This window comes from Gossypium hirsutum, chromosome A13 (genome assembly GCF_007990345.1).
Source record: "Gossypium hirsutum isolate 1008001.06 chromosome A13, Gossypium_hirsutum_v2.1, whole genome shotgun sequence".
Lineage (NCBI taxonomy): Eukaryota > Viridiplantae > Streptophyta > Magnoliopsida > Malvales > Malvaceae > Gossypium > Gossypium hirsutum.
In genome coordinates, this window is record NC_053436.1 from 109,576,115 (window position 1) to 109,593,986 (window position 17,872).

Here is a 17,872-nt window from a genome sequence, read left to right on the forward strand (position 1 = left end):
ACATTTTATAATAATTCATAATTTTTACATGAAATATTATCTCATATATAATATGTGCAAAAGATGTTATAGGATATAATAAAGAAATTTAAAATTAATATATAAATAAATGAAACACTTGTCACATTATACTCGTGTAGTTTAAAAATTTCTCAAATTATGTATAAAATAATTATTTTTTATTCAATATTATTGTAAATAAAAACATCTAATTAATTGACAAAATAATTATATAAATATATAAAAATAAAAATCTTTGACAAAAAGGTAAGCCTAATGTATATACAACCTACAAATCACGAAACATGATTAAATCATATCAGATTATTTAGAAAGAAAATTCCAAACCAAATTCAAAATATTTAATTAAATCACGTGATGCTCATCCTGTGAGTAAAGGAAAAAAAACATATAAAATCAACATTAAAAATCGAGCAAGCATCAACTTAACATTTTGAAATTTTCTGTAATCTAAACTATTTAACTTAAAAATAAATTATAAAATTATTGGAAGATATAATATCTTTATTATAAGGGTAAACTACAAAAGTATTCATTTTTATTTGTCTCAGGTTACATTTTAGTTATTTATGTTTGAAATGTTATATTTTAGTCACTTATATTATCGTTTTGTTACGAAGTGATCACTCTATCATTAAACTTCGTTACCTCTTTAACGACAATCCTACGTGGCATATAGGACATTCAAGTTGGCATTTCAAACATATATGGATTGCCACGTAAGACTGCCATTAGGAAGGTAACGGAGCTTAACGATAGAGTGATCACTTCTTAAGAAAACGATAACGTAAGTGACTAAAACATAACATTTCAAACATAAGTGATTAAAATGTAATCTGAGACAAACAAAAATGACTACTTTTGTAGTTTACCCTTATAATAAAATTTGTTGTCTTTAAAAATTATATTTTTTATTTTTTTTCAATTTAATTGATGTCTAATTAACTTGTAACACTAACTCAATTACAGACTTTATAAGTAGTATACATTAAGGGAAAAGTTTACCATAATATGGGCTTAGGCTAAACGATAAAAAATCCTTAGTATAAAAAAGAATTAATCAAGCTCTTATGAAAAGATGCACTCAATTGTGCGCATAATAATAAAAATCAATTGGTCTCTTTCGTTAATAAAACAATCATTGATCAATTTAACCATTAATATTTGTTGATCACTTGGATAAGTATGTTGATGTGTTATGCCATGTAAGCAAAAAAAATTAAAATTAAAAGTCTAAAATAATATTCAAAAGTTAATAAAAATATACACTCATAATAAATTTGGACAAATGGATATCAAAATTATCTTAATCTAAACACAAATTTATCCAATTTCATATGGATAGATGCAAAAATGTAAAAATTATGATTTTTTTTTAAAAGAATACTGTTTAGTATTACATAAAAGGGCCTGAAAAAACAAAGTAGAAGTCCAAAGACAATATCCAGGAGAAAACCCAACAAACACGCCAGCATTTCACCAAAATGGCAAGGGGCGTGTCTCTCCACCGCCGTTGACTCAGCTCATTGCTATGAACAACCTGCAAAAAAAAAGAAAAAAAACAAAGAACAGAGAGCAGAGAATAGCATAAACACAGAAACAGAAAAGCAGGAATAGTAGAAACAAAAAGGAGAAAGCAAAAAAAAAAAACTAATATCATGTAATCTATTTGGCTATAAAAGCCGAAACCATTGTAACAAAAAAAAAAGAAGTAGAGAGAAATCAAATACAAAAAAAGAAAACAATGAAATTTCAAAAACGAAGGTAGTCTATTTATTTCAATCTTTTATTATTTTCAAAAAAAAAAGAAAAAAATAGAAAATAAAACAAAAAAGTTTAGATCTTTACCTAACGTTTCGTCTCATCGCCGGCGTGGGTGGCCTCCCCGATTCGAAAGGTCTCCAAACCTCTTAAGGTTCGTCGAGAGCCTCATCGGATGAGGAAGAAACCAAAGGGTTTCATCTTCTTTTTTGGAGGTTTGATTCTTTTTGGAGGGTTTTGACCTTAGGATCACGTTCTACGCGTTGAGAATTTTTTAATTTATATAGCCTCCTAAAACGACATCGTTTTGGCACGACACAAAAATTTGACCCAAATACCCCTAGGATCCGCGCGTTTTCACATGGATGGTCTAATTGCCACTTTGGTCCTTCCACTTTTTTGCCCCTTTTTTATTTCGTCCTATTTCTTTTTTATTTGTTTTAATTTCACCCCTTTAATTTTAATTTCTTTACAAGTCAGTCCCTTGACGCACTGTTGGCCTAAGGGAATGACATGGGGTTGGGATAATTTCCCTCTGAGTCCCTATACGTTTCTTCTCATTTTAATTTAATCCTTTATGTTCTGTTTTCTTATAATTTAGGATTTAAATTTGGTTATATTTTCAATTTAGTCCTTTATTTCCCCTTTCTTTTTTCTTTTTTTTTGCAATCCATGCTTGAAATTTTGTTAAAATCTCAATTTAATCCATTTATTTAATTCAACCATTCCTCTCTTTTTTCTATTTTTATTTTTTTAACATTTTTTATGTCATTTATATTTTTCCCCTTTAATTTACATTTTTTTTATTTTTTTCATTAAATACAATATTAATTATATCATAATTATTTATTGTTAGCATCATTGATTAATATTATTATTACTATTATAGATGTATTATTATTTATTAGCATGATTACTATTATTTTATTCTCACTATTATTTTGTTATATTATAGTTCTGTTTTTTACCCATATAGTTATTTTGTTCTATTTCTGCCATTACTATAGTACGTAACATGCTTAAATATTTGTTCTTTGTACTATGCCCAAATAAATTAATTGTTCATCACATTAAATGTTATATTCGTTTTTACCCGATGCATAAGAAACAACTAGAATCGTCTTTAATTAGGGAATTTGAGAAATCGTGCCCTAATTTACGGGGTACGATTTTTTTCTTGAACCGAGATAATCGAACATCCTTTTAAAATTCAAGACACATATAAGACTTAGGTAATAATCAAATGGCGATTATTCTTATTTTCGAGAATTCGAGACATCATGCCAATGATCTTTTCTTCTCAATTAACTTGAAATAAGAAGGTCATTTCCATAAAATTTAATTTAGTTAATTAGCGGTATTTTAATCAAATAACATCATGCAAAGAGAAGATCGTATTTTAAATTCTCTTCGAATTTACAATTTTCGACGCTAAGACATCAAGTAATTAACTAATACCAATTTTGGGCGTTATAAGAATATTAATCCTTCCTCATATCTCAGTCAACATTCAGCTTATACTTACTCGTCATTCTCATTTAATGTACAAATTAACATGTAGTGAAAATCTCAACAGATAATCTTAATCTATTAATTACTTACATCATGTTGCCAACCCCTCCATTCGATTCATCTTCATAAACACCTGTTTGATAATGTTTTGTAAGCGAAAATAAAATCAGAAATCTCGTATGGAAAGTGTCACTCATGGTGTTGCATTTGCACGAGCACGAACATACAATTTTCTGTCATTTTATTATTATTATTTCCTAAGATAAATAGGTAATATTGAAATTAAATTGTTATTAGTAAAATAAAGTAAAAAAATAAATATCAATCTTCGACCCTTCTCTAATATTTATTTTTTAAAATTAAAAATAAAATAAAATAAATAATGAGATATATGAATCCACCAAATCGGTTTCTTCCAAATTTCGATTCATAAATAACGACAACTATCTGCTCCTGCACGAGATCAGTTTCACCACCACTATCGGTTTCGGTTTCTTCCTACTTTCGATTCAAAAAGCGGTCATCCTCTGCACCATATCAGCTTCCATAATACTGTCGAATACGGTTTCGTCCGATAAATTCCGATCAGAAATAACGTCAAGTATCTGCTCCTGCAAGAAATCTATTAATCCCACAAGGTGCCCCACCTTTGGCGGTTGCATTTTCGATAAGGTTGGTCTAAGAACGACTTCCCCATCAACAAGCAAATGCCCTAATAAGAACAAGGAGATTAAATTTGTTGACAATGGCAGTAAGCAACAAACATCATCTTGAATTCTTTAAATTACCCACCTCCACAAATATCTTCGTTCCGATGTTGGACCTCTGAATCCCGATAAAAGCCTTCTACAAGGGGTAACCCTATATAAACATAACGCCAGTTGTAAACCCTGAACCGTAATAAATGAGAACACCATGTAAACCCTAATAAATGAGAAATGAAATTACCTGAAAGTTCATGAGCCATCTCCTCAGAAATAAAAGCACGAAACCCAGTATACCACGATGTTGCACTAGAAACAGCGTATATTCTCTTTTTCGCTTCCTCTTCACTACAAACAAAAAAGAAAAATAAAACCCATTTCTCAAATTCCCGGAAATGCCCAAATTTGAAGGAATTAACAACCTGCCGACAACAGAAGCGAGGGTTTTAACATAGAGATCGATCTGTTCTTGTAAGGAAGGTTCTTGGTCTTTCGGGAATCTGAAAGTGATAACCCAAAGATCATCATCACCACGTCCTCCAACTCTGTGGCTGCTATTTGAAACGCCAACCCTTGGACTCAATTGCGGTCTACGAAGGACTTTCCCATCAACAAACAAATCCCCTGAGAAAAAAGAGATTAAATTTGTTGACAATGGGAACTTCAATGGCTATAAGCAACAAACTTCATCTTTAAACTACCCACCTCCAAAATAATAATCTTGGCTACCGATAAACTCAGCTGGTAACACCCACCGTACACGAGGTAACCCTATAGAAACATAATGTCAATTGTATGAAAAAGATTGATTTTAGAACAAAGTGAACATTGTGGATGCCTCATCAATTATAAGTTCAAACAATTGGGGAAGGGGGGGGACCGTTTAAACCCTAATAAATTAGTATAGAAAGTAATAACATTGGGAGGTTTAAAACCCTAAAACAGCTAAGAAAACATCACACACAATGAAAGCCAATGTTAACCCTTACTCTCTCTTTTCTTTCTTTCTTAAAGCCCATTGTTTCAAAAAAACACAATTCTTCTTCCAATTACACTAAAAAAGGGAAAACCATGTAAACCTTAAACCCTAATAAATGAGAAATGAAATTACCTATAACGTCATAAATCGAAAGCCCTGGGAAAAAAGCACGAAACCCAGTGTACCTCGTTGTACAAACAGAGTATATTCTCTTTTTCGCTTCCTCTTCACTACAAGATCAGAACAAACAAAAAAGAAAAATAAAACCCAATTCTCAAATTCCCGGCGAAAAGCCCAAAATTAATGAAATCTGAAGGAATTATTATTATTTAAAAACCTGCCGACTACAGAAGCGAGGGTTTTAACATAGGCATCGATCATTTCTTCTTCCGAAGGTTTTGGGCGTCGTGAGAATTCCAGAATGATAAGCCAATGTTCATAATCAACGTTTGGTGGTGGGTTACTCCAGTTTGGAGATGGGTCGTTCAAAGGCGAGTAGCCGGACCCAGATGTCTTGGTTCGGGTCAGGATTTTGGTTGCTTCGGGGATAAAAACTGGGGTTGAGTTGAGGAGAGCAACTGTGAGGCGAGAACAGGAAGGAAAGGAAGAAGAAGAAGTGAGGGCGCGGCTTAAAAGGGTTGATAGAGATCTTCGGGCATTGAGGCAAGCCATTTTCCGGCAACGCTGGTTCTCTCTGATAATAAGCTTTGCTTCTGGGACACTACTAGATTGAGATTGTAATAAAGACCAACGGTTTACCGATTTATTGTTTAAAAAAAAAAACGGAAATTTTGTCTCATATCATATCATATTCTCCTTTTAATCTAATTTATTAGCACAATATCATATCATATCATATCTTTTTCTTAAAATCCCTAAGTCCGATTCTACCTAGCCTTTATTAATTTTTATATAAAAACTGAATTCCTAAAGCTTTTAATTATGAGCTTTCTTATTTTAAAAGATCCAATCTTGAAAACTTATGTTAGTACATCACCTCACTTAATTTCTAAACTTGTAATACAAAATATTTGACAAATCAAAAATAAGGAAACTAAACTGCAGTTGGTTATTAAATAAATCAAAATTGAAAATTTTCAATTTAAGGTAGAATAACACAAATAATATTTGATAAATTTAAATCCTCATACCCAGTTTAAGACTTTTTACCAGACTAACATGAACGTAACAAACCAATAGATAAAAATCAAACTTGTTCATTCATCTTGACTTTCCTTTCTCATCAACTAAACAAAAACACAAGAACGAACCATATTGCCAATTAGAAACCCAAACCCAATTTTTTTTTACCTTAATCACTTATATCTTCAACAGGCAAAGCAACATCCTTGACATGGGTTTCAGCTACAGAAGCAGATTCTATAACAGGGTCAGGCTGCTTTTCAACCTGAGAATCCGGTTCGGATGAGTAGAAGTGTAGAACCTGAGTCGACACCGAGTTAAAGCGGCGAGTGGGGAGAACGAGTGAACTGGGTTTTGGCTGGTTTTGGTGTAAGAGTGAAGAAAATTGTGAGAAGTGAGTGAAATTCCTATGGAGAAAACCCTTTTCATGGCTTCCAAATAAAAAAAAAAGTTTGTAGTATCCAAGTGTTTTCCCGTTCTTTGTTTTTCAATGTTTCTTTGATTTCATTTGAGGAGAAATGCTGGTTAGTTTTGGGTTGTTATTGTAGGCTTAGAACCCACCATAGGTTATTGCTGTTATAGTGGACCAATTTCAGGTTAGCATTGGGTTAGGCCCAGACCAGTTTTCTTCTTCTTTTTCATTAATATATATATTTTTTGTTAAAGTACCTGGGAGGTCCCTGTATTATAGGGACTAAATCAAATTAGTCCCTCTATTATTAAATGGATTAATTTAATCCCTATATTAAAAAGTCTAAATTTATAAAAAATTTAACATTTACTATATACAAAATATCTTGAAATTCATTTTTTTTCAATTGGATTTAAATTCCAAACAAAAGATTTTATTTACAAAATTATAAAAACTTTGAAAATATTAACTCTATTAAACAATATTAACTTTGAAAGATACCTTTTAGGTAATGACGGAATAAAAGAAAATCATTGTAGGTAATGATGAAATAAAAGAAAATCATTGGTACAAAAATAATATCCAAAAAATTGTGCACCTCCATGGAAATTAATTTATGGGACTTGAATGTTAAGGGCACTGGGTTGCTTACTTTGTTCACAAAATCAAGAAGCAAGGCCTGTTGACTGCTCCGGAAGGCAGTAGGCTCGGCCTCGTTAGAGATTGTAAATGAGCTAAGTTTGGACAACGGTAAGTTCTGCGCTAATAGATGAATTGTATTTTGATCTTTTTATTAAAAAATTAATTTAATTTAGATTAAATAGTAAATTGTTAAGCAAATTTTGTACAAGAATATGGTATGAAGATGATTTTTTTTAAATGTGTAAAGAGAATCTGATTTTTAAAAAGAATAATAAAACAAGTACTATATCATCTTTAATTTCTATTCACACCAAAGAATGAACTCATTGAGAATGTACTTGTGACTGTGGTATGTTAGCTGCAACTTGCAAGTGTTCCTTTTTAATACTGCACTCTAGGAATGGATGCTTCTCTATCATAAAATTCTAGTCTTGAGCACAGATAAACTTGGGGTTCTCATTTCTTCAGTTTCTCCCAAGCCTGGAATTGTAGTTTCGAGGGTTTTGTGTTTGTACAACCAATCCCGGACCTCTTAGGCTGCTCTTGGAGCCCACTTGCATGTGGATCCTCTTTTAGAGTTAACCCTTTGAAGAATCAATTCATCAGGAAGGGCCTTCCACCTCATTATCTGCATGATTTTCATACCAATCCAGTTCTGAAGTAACGGTTTCCTCATCTATTGCACAAACATCCACTAAAGATGAATCCATCGGATTCTCATTGTTACAACTAGGCACAACAGCTACATTGTTTTTAGCTAAGGCAGTGGAACCTCCTTGACACGGTTTCATATTCCCCATGAATCAACTACTGTATTTGATCGATCGAGTCTTTGACACTGATCTAGTCAGCCTCGAAGTTAAAGTCATCTTCAGACGAGTTACATCTAAGATGGTTACTGCTTCTTTGCTTGTCAGCCAAATTTCCTTCCTCATCCACCGGAGTCATCTGAATGTAGCGAAAACAAGCATTATCAGCAACAATACTCAGCACATCTTTTCATTTGCAAAAAGAATAGTACCTTTTTTTTTAACCTTGACGTTGTTAAGATCTACGCTGTTCTCCTTAGAAATGAAATGAAGTCCTTAAAATTTTATTCTAAAAATTATAACATTTTTATTCAGGATTGAATAAAATTTTAGACCATTTTTCGGATCAAGTCAAGTTTAATAGACGAGTCTAAAATTTTAGTTGGGTTGAATCCAAATTCTACCTGGCCTAATTATGGACAGGTCTAGTTAAACATATTAAAAACTTGTCAATTTTATAAAAAAAATATTTTTAATATTTTTAATTGTTAAAAAATTAGTTTTTTTTTAAAGATGATTTGATTAAAAAGATTGAAATGAAAAACTAAAATAATTATTTTAAAGTTGAAAAGTGAAATAAGTAATTATGTTAATATAATAATATAAATGCATAGTACACAATAAAAATGTAAGCAGTAGAAAGTTAAAAGTTAACAGGTGATAATGTGAGAAACTAGTAGAGTCCAGTGTAGTGGGACAGTAAGGAGTAGGGAGTAGCTCTATAGCTGGCTCTGCACTACCTTACCTTTGTTTGCTACCAAATGCTTCCTATCCCATGGAGTTGAAAATAAAGTAAATAAATATGTCATTGTTATTTGGATCAATGGTTTTCTTTTTTTTTTTGAGAAAATTCAACTAGATTTATAAAATAAGAAAACAAAACAAAATTTTGCTTGTCACTAGGCCTAAAACTCAAAACAAACAAGCCCTAACGCCACACAAATAAATCAAATAAAAGGAAAACAGACCCAAAAGCAGTAAAAGGACCACGGGCCACTAAAATAACTAACAAAATAAAATAAAACAGGAAACTTAAACTTTAAAATATCTTCAGTAGACAGAAACAGCTGGACCACTTTAATAACATTTCTCTTTTCTCTGAATCGTCACTGCCATTAAAAGCAGAGCTATTTATATCTGCAGAAAAGACTCTGGCTCCCACCTTGGGAGCTGCTGTCAGATATCTACATCGTATGCTAAGGTTTGATCCATTCCATAGTAGAAAGGTAAAGAGATAGGAGAGTGAGGCTAGCTTTGGGCATCCCCTAAGCCCTGATGTGCCTACAACGACACTTTTAGACCTTTGTTGATGTACATTAATTGTTTTTCCAGCTGGTGGAGCTAAGACAATAGGCCTTTAGAAAGCAGAGCTATTACCACTGCCTACCCAAAAGAGCACGAAGGTAATAACCCACACCTTCCTTCAATGCTTCCTCTTCTATAACATGCGCAAGTATTTGGATCAATGGTTTAATATTCTCTACTTGTGTTATTTTTTTGTTGTGTTGAAATTTTTTAAAAAATGGAAATATTGTAGTACATGAATTGCATTTTAATTACAAATATATATACTCCAGTGCTATGAAGCATGGACACGGACACGCAATACGGGTACGACACGATATGGATACGGCGATACAGTAATTTTTAAAAAATAAGGACATGAATACGGAAGGATACGGCAATAAAAAAATATTTTATAATTTTTATATATTTTTATATTAAAATACTCAAATGTAAATGAAAATATTGATATTTTTGCTATTTTTAAACTACTATAATTTGTTTTTGATTTTCTTTCCCTATTATAATTATATAATATATTAACTACTTTTGTTTCTTTCTTACGCAAACAGCCCTTTTTTTTTCCCATTTACCCTTTTTTCCCCTCCTCATCTACTACAGACAGCTTTACACTCATATACCTTTTATTTTCTTCCCCATTTACTCCTTTTTTTTCCCTCCTCATTTACTACTTTTACCTTTGCCTTTGTATTTCTTCTCTGCAAAACATTCATCTACAAAACTTTCAGCATCATCATCTTCACTTCATATAAGCGAACAGACTCCAAAGAAGGCAAGTGTGTCAAAAATCCCATAAATTATCATGATTAAATGTTAAATTTATGCTTTTTATCTGTTTTCTAAAGTTCTATTATTGTATATGGGTTTTTTCCCCTTTCTGATTCAGGCCAAAAGAAAGTCTGGTAGTGTGCCTTTTTTGACACGTGTCGAGGTGTGTCCAGTATGTATCTGGCTGTGTCGGCGGTGTGTCCGTGTCGGACACCAGTACGACACTGGTACGAGGGGATTTTTCCCGTGTCGGTGCTTCATAGATCCGGTGGGATGCTCCAATGGGGTTGACGCAGGCAGGTTAGGTTTTCGGGCCGACACATGTAGGAGAGAGGGTCAAGAGGTTTTAAAGGAGAAGATGAAGAGAAGGAAAATGAGGAAGATAAGGAAGAAGATGATAAAGAAGTCTAAGTGCAGCGTGTTCTTAAGGAACAGGAGGAAAGTGGATGCGAAGATGTTACAGACATTAGATGAACAGTACGCCATGTGATTGCAGTGCAAAAGAATCAATGGAGTTTTGAGGGTAATGGGGTTTTTTCTCTACTTCTCTTGCAATGGCTAAGCTATTTCTTTCTTTTTCTCTCTCTATATTTTAACAATATTCCAACACAAGCTTTTGATGTTTTTGAAAATTTTGAAACCAATTTTAAAAGGGGTTGTTTGAAAAACAGGGATCGACTTTTGAAAAATGAAAACGAGAGCCAATCTTTTAAAGTGATTGGATCACTATATAAAATGTTTTGGTCTACGAAATTGTGAGAAAACAGGTTCGGGAGTCAGTTACATTCGAGGAAGGATTAACACCATCGTAACGTTCAAAATTGGTACCAAATTGGATAATTTTTATCTCAATGCCAAAATTTTGAGAATATTAAAAAAAATGTGATATTAAAAAAAATGCGATTTTCTTATTTTCGTAATAATTCAAATTAAGAGAATCGAGATTCATTCGCTTTGAAGGAATAATAAATATCACATTCAGCATAATTGGACACAATATTTTTAAACTTTCGTCCCATGATTTATAAAACCTGCTTAAAAATGATATTTTAGATATTTAGATAAATGAAAAATTGTAACTCAGCATGTTAGGGTACTATTTCTCAAATTTCTAAACATCTAAAACATTGTCTCGTTCATTTTCTAAAAGTTTTTTTTAATGACTTTTGGTTTTAAAAGTAATGATATGTTTCACATATTATAAGAAATTAAATACAATATATATATGCTTTATCATTTCATGCAAATATAATAAAGGTGATGAACAAGGATCTAAATTATCTAATATGTTATTATTTCATGCATGGTCATAAATAGTATCATTACATACACAATACAACATAGAATATAATGAATTCAATAATATAAATTGTATAATGCATACATAACAACATTTTATGCAAATAAATATCTAAATTATAATAATTAATTCATTTTATATAAATATAAAAAAATAAGAATAAAATGATATATGAAATTTAACCCATTGTACAATATCAAAATAAAGGAGAATCTAAAATAAATAAACGAATTAGTGTATGAAATATAAAAGTAAGCTATTTTAGAAATATATTAAACGATGTGAGAACAATAAAAAGAAATTCCCTTTTTTTAGAAATATATACATATACAGATTATATTATAATGTATAATAACTTAGTATATAATAAAAATAGTGTACTAGATGTTATTCTTTAAAAAATGTATATAATTAATAAGTAATAATGTATGCTTTAGGATAAAATAAAGGTAATAAGGAAATATAGTAAAATATAATATAATTTACAAATAAAAATATGTAATAATATAAATAATATAGTAATAAAATATATAATATAATATAAGAAGAATATATAAAATAATAATAATCTAATAGGTATTTCATATAAAAATATAGTAAAATAATTGATACATATAGAAAATACATAGTATTTACTAACTTTATAAATAAAATATATAATAAAATGAATAATATAATATATAATATATAAAAATAATATGTACTAAAAACATATAATATAGATATAAATAATATATATATAAAATATATGATAAAAATTAAAAATATATAATAATATAATAGATAAAATATAGTAAAATAAATAATATATATATAATGAAAATACATATAACATATTGTAAAATGCAAATATAACAAAATAAAAAATATATAAAAAAATATATGATAAACAAATCTTTTTTTTTAAAAAATAACAATATATTGGACAATAATATATACTATTTTAATATTAAAAATAAAAATTGAATTGAAAATTCCGGGGTTAATTGTAAAATAATAAAAACATTTGGACTTAATTAAAACACAAGCTAAAATAGAGAGACTCATTGAGTAATTAAACCCTAATTCCAAAACGATGACGTTATCTGGAACTTATTTTTAAAAGGGCACTAGGATTAAATTGAAATGAATATAAAAGATTGGGGCTAAATTAAAATAAAAATAAAATGAAATTAAAATTTGAAAACACGGAGGGGTCAATAGGGCAATTTTCCCATTTTTCCAGAACGCGAGGATCCTACCCGGGTTTTCGGGTCAACGCGCGGATCCTGTGCCTAGAAACGACGTCGTTTTGTGCTTATTGGATTAAACCAAAACGGCGCCATTTCATTTATGCTATATAGGCCAAACTTATAGTTCTAAAATCATTTTGCCCCAGCTCTGAGAAAAAAAGAAAAAAAAATCCTCTGAATGAGGATCTGGGACCAGCATTAGATCTCCGTCGAGCCTCCGTTCTCAGGCGGTCACGCGCCCACGCGCCACTACGAACGCCGCCACGTATGACGGTCGGAAACTGGAAAGTTTCCTTTCTCCGACGCGAATAAAAAAAAGGTATATTCCTCCTTTTCTTTTACTATTTTCCATATATATGTACATATATTTAAAAAAAATCACCTTTATGTATTTCAATCGACTGTGGTGCCCTATTCAGTATATGTGCGCAAAAAAAAGAAACCTTTTCTTTGAATCTGTATCTTCTGGTTTTTTATTCTCTATGTGTATTTTTCTCTGGAAAATCATGTGTTACAAATCAGAAAAAGATGGGTTTTTATAACCCTTTGTAAGTGATTTACAATCTAGGAAAGAAATCTTTTGATTTCATTCTATATTTTGCCTCTGTTTTTTATTGTGGTTTTTTCATTTTGCAGATGTCTCGCGAGAAATCCGGTGATGGAAGGGTCGCTAGCGTTGATGGAGGCCTGAAGTCTGGTGGTGGTGTCGGTGAGGTACTGATTAAGGAGGCAGAGCCTTGAGTGATGGCCTCGATTGGGGAGCTGGACAGACGCTCCCCGAACCTTCCAAAACTTGTTACGGCGCGAGGGGAAAGAGAGGCAGAAACCCTAGGGTTTCATGCCTCGGTGTAATGGTTTGGGCCAGTTGGGCCACTGTTGTTTGGGTTTAATTTAGGTCTGCTGAGTAGTAACCGGGTAAATGGGTTTTGGGCTAATTGGGTTACAGGTGTAACGGGCTTTGGGCTTATCAGGCTTTGAGCCCTGTTTATTTGTAAATGGACATTTTAAATAAACACTTATTTATTTAATTCTTTTATTCTATTTTCAACCCGGTCAAATTTGGGCTATTACAGAAAATTTAAAAGAGATTTGTAGAAACTCATATCTTAACCTCAAAACTTTTGTATTTAATGATAAACTAACAAACCATGTTAGGAAACACCATTATGTCATAGTTGCTTATCTGTGTGGCAAAATGGAACTGTCTAGAGTTGAACTAAATGCTGTTACTTTCAACATCTAGATTGATGTCTACTGAAAGCTTTTTCGACTTGATTATGACATATTTGTTTGGAGCAAAAGATAAACCTAGGTTTTCGACTTACTGTTTTTATTTTTTCCACCATGATTTATGGATTTTGTATAGAAAAAAATTTATCAGGCTCTTAGGTTCTTAGGTGAAATGAATAAAATAGGGAATGTTCCTAATATAAATAATTACACTACTATAATCAATGAGTTTCATATCATCGAGATATTGATGGAGTTGTTAAACTTCTGATGATGCTGGAAGAAAGAAGTCTCAATCCTAATATTATCACATATAACACTGTCATAGACTCACTTCGTAAGAAATTATTGTTAAAGCAAGGTCTTAGTGTCTTCTCCCAAATAATAAAGAAATGTATCGAGCCTAATATTTACACCTATAATATATTGTTGGATGCATTTTATAGGAGGATATGATTTCCAAAGCTGAAGTTGTTATTGGAGGGGATACTAAGCTCAGTCGATAACAACTTCATCACGGCTACATATTACACCTATAATATATTGTTGGATGCATTTTATAAAAGGATATGATTTCCAAAGCTGAAGTTGTTATAGGAGGGAATACTAAGCTCAGTCGATAACAACTTCATCATGGCTACATATTTGACATAATAATAACTTTTAATTGGAAGAGATTACATTACATAAACAAATTTCTAACTCTTTTTTTTCGATTTTGTTACATATATGACGGGTGACAATGTTAAATTTAACACGTTCCTTCTTCATGATAGCGATCACAACTTTAGCCTCGCAAATCATCCCACACTTGTAAAATGCTTTAAGTAGTGTGTTGTAGGTATAAATATTAGGCTTGATGCCTTTCTTCAACATTTGAGAGAAGACAGTGAGACCTTTCTTTAACTATACTTTCTTACAGAGTGACTTAATGAGAGTGCTATAGGTGATGACTAATGTCATTACTTACAACACTCTCATTGATTCGCTATGTATAAAAGGATTGTTAAAGAAAGGTCTCACTATTTTCTCTCAAATGTTGAAGAAAGGCATCAAGCCTAATGTTTATACCTACAACATACTGCTTGAAGCATTTTACAAGTGTGAAATGATTTTGAGGCTAAAATTGTGATTTCCATAATTAAAAAGGAATGTGTTAAATTTAACGTTGTCACCCATCATATATGTAACAAAAATCGAAAAAAAGAAGAAGATAGAGTTAGATATAGTACTTTGCTTATGTAATGTAATATCTTTCAATTAAAAGTTATTATTATGTCAAATATGTAGCCATGATGAAGTTGTTATCGACTAAGTTTAGTATTCCCTCTTATAACAACTTTAGCTTTGGAAATCAAATGGAAGCTATAGAGCTAGTCCCTAGTCCTTACTGTCCCACTACACTAGACTCTACTAGTTTCTCACATCATCACCTGTTAACTTTTAACTTTCTATTGCTTACATTTTTATCACGTGTAGTCGTGTACCATGTATTTATATTATTATATTAACATAATTACTCATTTTACTTTTCAACTTTAAAATAATTATTTTAGTTATATGAAGAAAACCCTCGAAACTCTAATTCTGTGCTTGAAATAATTATTTTTATTACATTTTTATTTTACTTATATTTTTATTACGTGTAGTCGTGTACCATGCATTGAAAGGGTAAACTCTAAAAGAGAATCCACATACAAGTGAACTACAAGAGCAGCCTAATAGATTCCGGATTAGTTGTATGAAGAAAACCCTCGAAACTCTAATTCTGCGCTTGGGAGTAACTGAAAAATAAGAACCTTGAGTTTATCTGTGCTCAAGACGAAAATTTTATGATAGAGAAGCATCCATTCCTAAGTGCAGTATTAAAAAAGAACACTTGCAGTTAACATACCACAGTCACAAAAGTACATTCCAAGTTATTTCATTCTTTGGTGTGAATAGAAAGATGATATAGGACTGGCTTTATCATTCTTTTAAAAAACCAGATCCCCTGTACACATTTAAAAAAAAATCATCTTGTACAAAATTTGCTTAACTATTTGATCGAGGAATTTGAATACAATTGGTCAGGCATTGAAATGCAACATTATGGTACATGTAAAAGGAATTCATAAAGAGAACTTTGGGTTGCTTTTCTAAATGCTATATAAATTATGTATAGTGTGGGAGCTTACGATAGCCTTTGCAAAGGAACATTTTGATATGTCTATAATGGATAAAGGAGCAGCAACAAAAGCTCCACCATCAGTTCAAATGGTTGTGGAAGCATTAGCCGGAGATTTTAGAATGATGAGACACGAATGATTCTACAAGTGGATTCATAAGATGTGGAGCTTCATCCTGCATGCACATCAGTAACACAGCACAGAATTATCATATCTGTTAACAGAAAAACCTGCCGAACCATAGTTTCATGATAGAGCAAACCTGAGGGCAGTGGCCAACATTAAGGAGGACGACAAAGTCTTCCACGGTTTCAAAATTCCCGTAGGCTCTTCCGAGTTTGATGCTTTCTCATGGATCATTGTCACCCCATGCTATCAAGACAGGACATTGCAAGAAGAGAGAACAGGCAACATAAACTAACATGGAAACTGAAGGGAAAAGAAGACGGCATACGAGAAATCAGTTTAAGAAACTTACTTTAACCTGCAGAAGTAATTCCTCGGGCAGGGGACCATCCGAGTAGCATATGAACTCAAGAAAAACATTAACAGCACCAGGCTCAAGTCCTGGATGTAGAATAATCTGAACTAGTTCTTCGGTCACTTGAGAGGTGTCATGGTAACACTAAAATGTAACACCCTACATGATTTTGCTAGAACAAGAATATTTTTCCTCCAATGATTATTGTAGTAAGCAAGGCATTAGAAGAACTGACAATTAAGTATGTACACATGGAGCCAAGTTGTTTAAAGGAAACCTTTGAAACAAGAAATAATTGATACACATCTGAACCATGCATATACAAACTGCACATGCACGCAATTGACAACATAAAAAATACAAAAAGCATAACTACATTGAGCAATGATGCAATTCAAAAAAATCAATCACTAATTGCTAATGAGATACAATGCAACGACATCAAAAAGTAATTTTTTTTTAAAAGAAATTTTAGGGGGCCTGGGTCCTACCAACCCCTCCCCATATATATATAAATATATATATGCTACACCTGTTTCTCTCATCTTCATCAATCCCTGTTTTTTTTCTCTATTTATCTTTCTTCATCAATCTCTGATTTTCTTTCTCTGCTTCTCTTTCTTATCTTGATTTTCTCTGCTTCTCTCGCAATGGGCAAGCCTTCTTTATTTCGTTTCACTTCCCCTCTTATTTCAATAGCATTACTACAAAATTTTTTGACATTTTTGAAAATTCAAACAAGATATGTAAAAACCCATATCCTAACCCCCACAAATTTTGAATTCAATCAAAAATTAGCAGAACATGCTAGCAAGTACCAATATGCCATAGTTGTTTATCTCTGTGGCAAAATGGAACCTTGGAGAGTCCAGCCAAATACTACTACTTTCAACACCTGGATTAATGCATATTGTCACCTTCATCAACTAGATTATAGTTTATCTGTTTGGGGCAAAATGACGAGCATAGGTTTTCAACCCACTGTTTATACTTTTTCTACTCTGATGAATGGATTTTGTATGGAAGGGAAAGTTGATCAGGCTATTAATTGTTTGATGAAATAAATAAAACATGTATGTTTCCTAATATAAATACTTATACTATCTTAATCAATGGGTTTAATATTATTGAAGATATTGATAGAGCTGTTAAGATGTTGGAAGAAAAAGGCATTGATCCTAATATCATCACCTACAACACTCTTATTGAATCACTCTGTAAGAAAGGATTGTTAAAGAAAGGTCTCACTATCTCAATCGATAACAACTTCATCATGGCTACATATTACACTTATAATATATTATTGGATGTATTTGGATCAATGGTTTTTTTTTGAGAAAATTCGACTGGATTTATAAAATAAGAAAACAAAACAAAAGTTTGCTTGCCACTGGGCCTAAAACTC

General features: G+C 31.7%; 1 protein-coding gene and 1 long non-coding RNA gene across 3 annotated transcripts; one reads left to right on the plus strand and one right to left on the minus strand.

Annotated features, from left to right (window-relative positions):
• Positions 1-3,609: 3,609 nt before the first annotated feature.
• On the minus strand, positions 3,610-6,630 carry LOC121212641 (multiple organellar RNA editing factor 3, mitochondrial). 2 transcript variants are annotated; one of them, XM_041085813.1, is made up of 8 exons: positions 6,289-6,630; positions 5,315-5,698; positions 5,110-5,207; positions 4,704-4,769; positions 4,421-4,622; positions 4,243-4,346; positions 4,087-4,155; positions 3,610-4,006 (listed from the first exon to the last, which is right to left on the minus strand). In XM_041085813.1, the coding sequence occupies exons 2-8, from the start codon at positions 5,647-5,649 to the stop codon at positions 3,804-3,806; spliced, it is 1,077 nt and encodes a 358-aa protein (XP_040941747.1). In that variant the 5' UTR covers positions 5,650-5,698; positions 6,289-6,630; the 3' UTR covers positions 3,610-3,803. The 2 variants fall into 2 exon arrangements, with proteins under 2 accessions (XP_040941747.1, XP_040941748.1); XM_041085814.1 differs by having other exon boundaries at positions 5,315-5,701; positions 6,289-6,615.
• Positions 6,631-12,077: 5,447 nt separating this feature from the next.
• Positions 12,078-13,616, plus strand: LOC121212642 (uncharacterized). Its single transcript, XR_005907910.1, has 2 exons — positions 12,078-12,907; positions 13,225-13,616. It is a non-coding gene; the product is annotated as an uncharacterized lncRNA (long non-coding RNA).
• The last annotated feature ends 4,256 nt before the right edge of the window (positions 13,617-17,872 follow it).

Bases quoted from the DNA above. Each gene is read 5' to 3' on its own strand.
- LOC121212641 (XM_041085813.1), bottom strand. From the start codon at position 5,649: ATGGCTTGCCTCAATGCCCGAAGATCTCTATCAACCCTTTTAAGCCGC. The intron at 5,208-5,314 runs GTTTTTAAATAA...CTGATCTTGTAG, and splicing joins CTCGCTTCTGTAGTCGGCAG to TGAAGAGGAAGCGAAAAAGA. The intron at 4,156-4,242 runs GTAATTTCATTT...ATGTTTATATAG, and splicing joins GATGGCTCATGAACTTTCAG to GGTTACCCCTTGTAGAAGGC.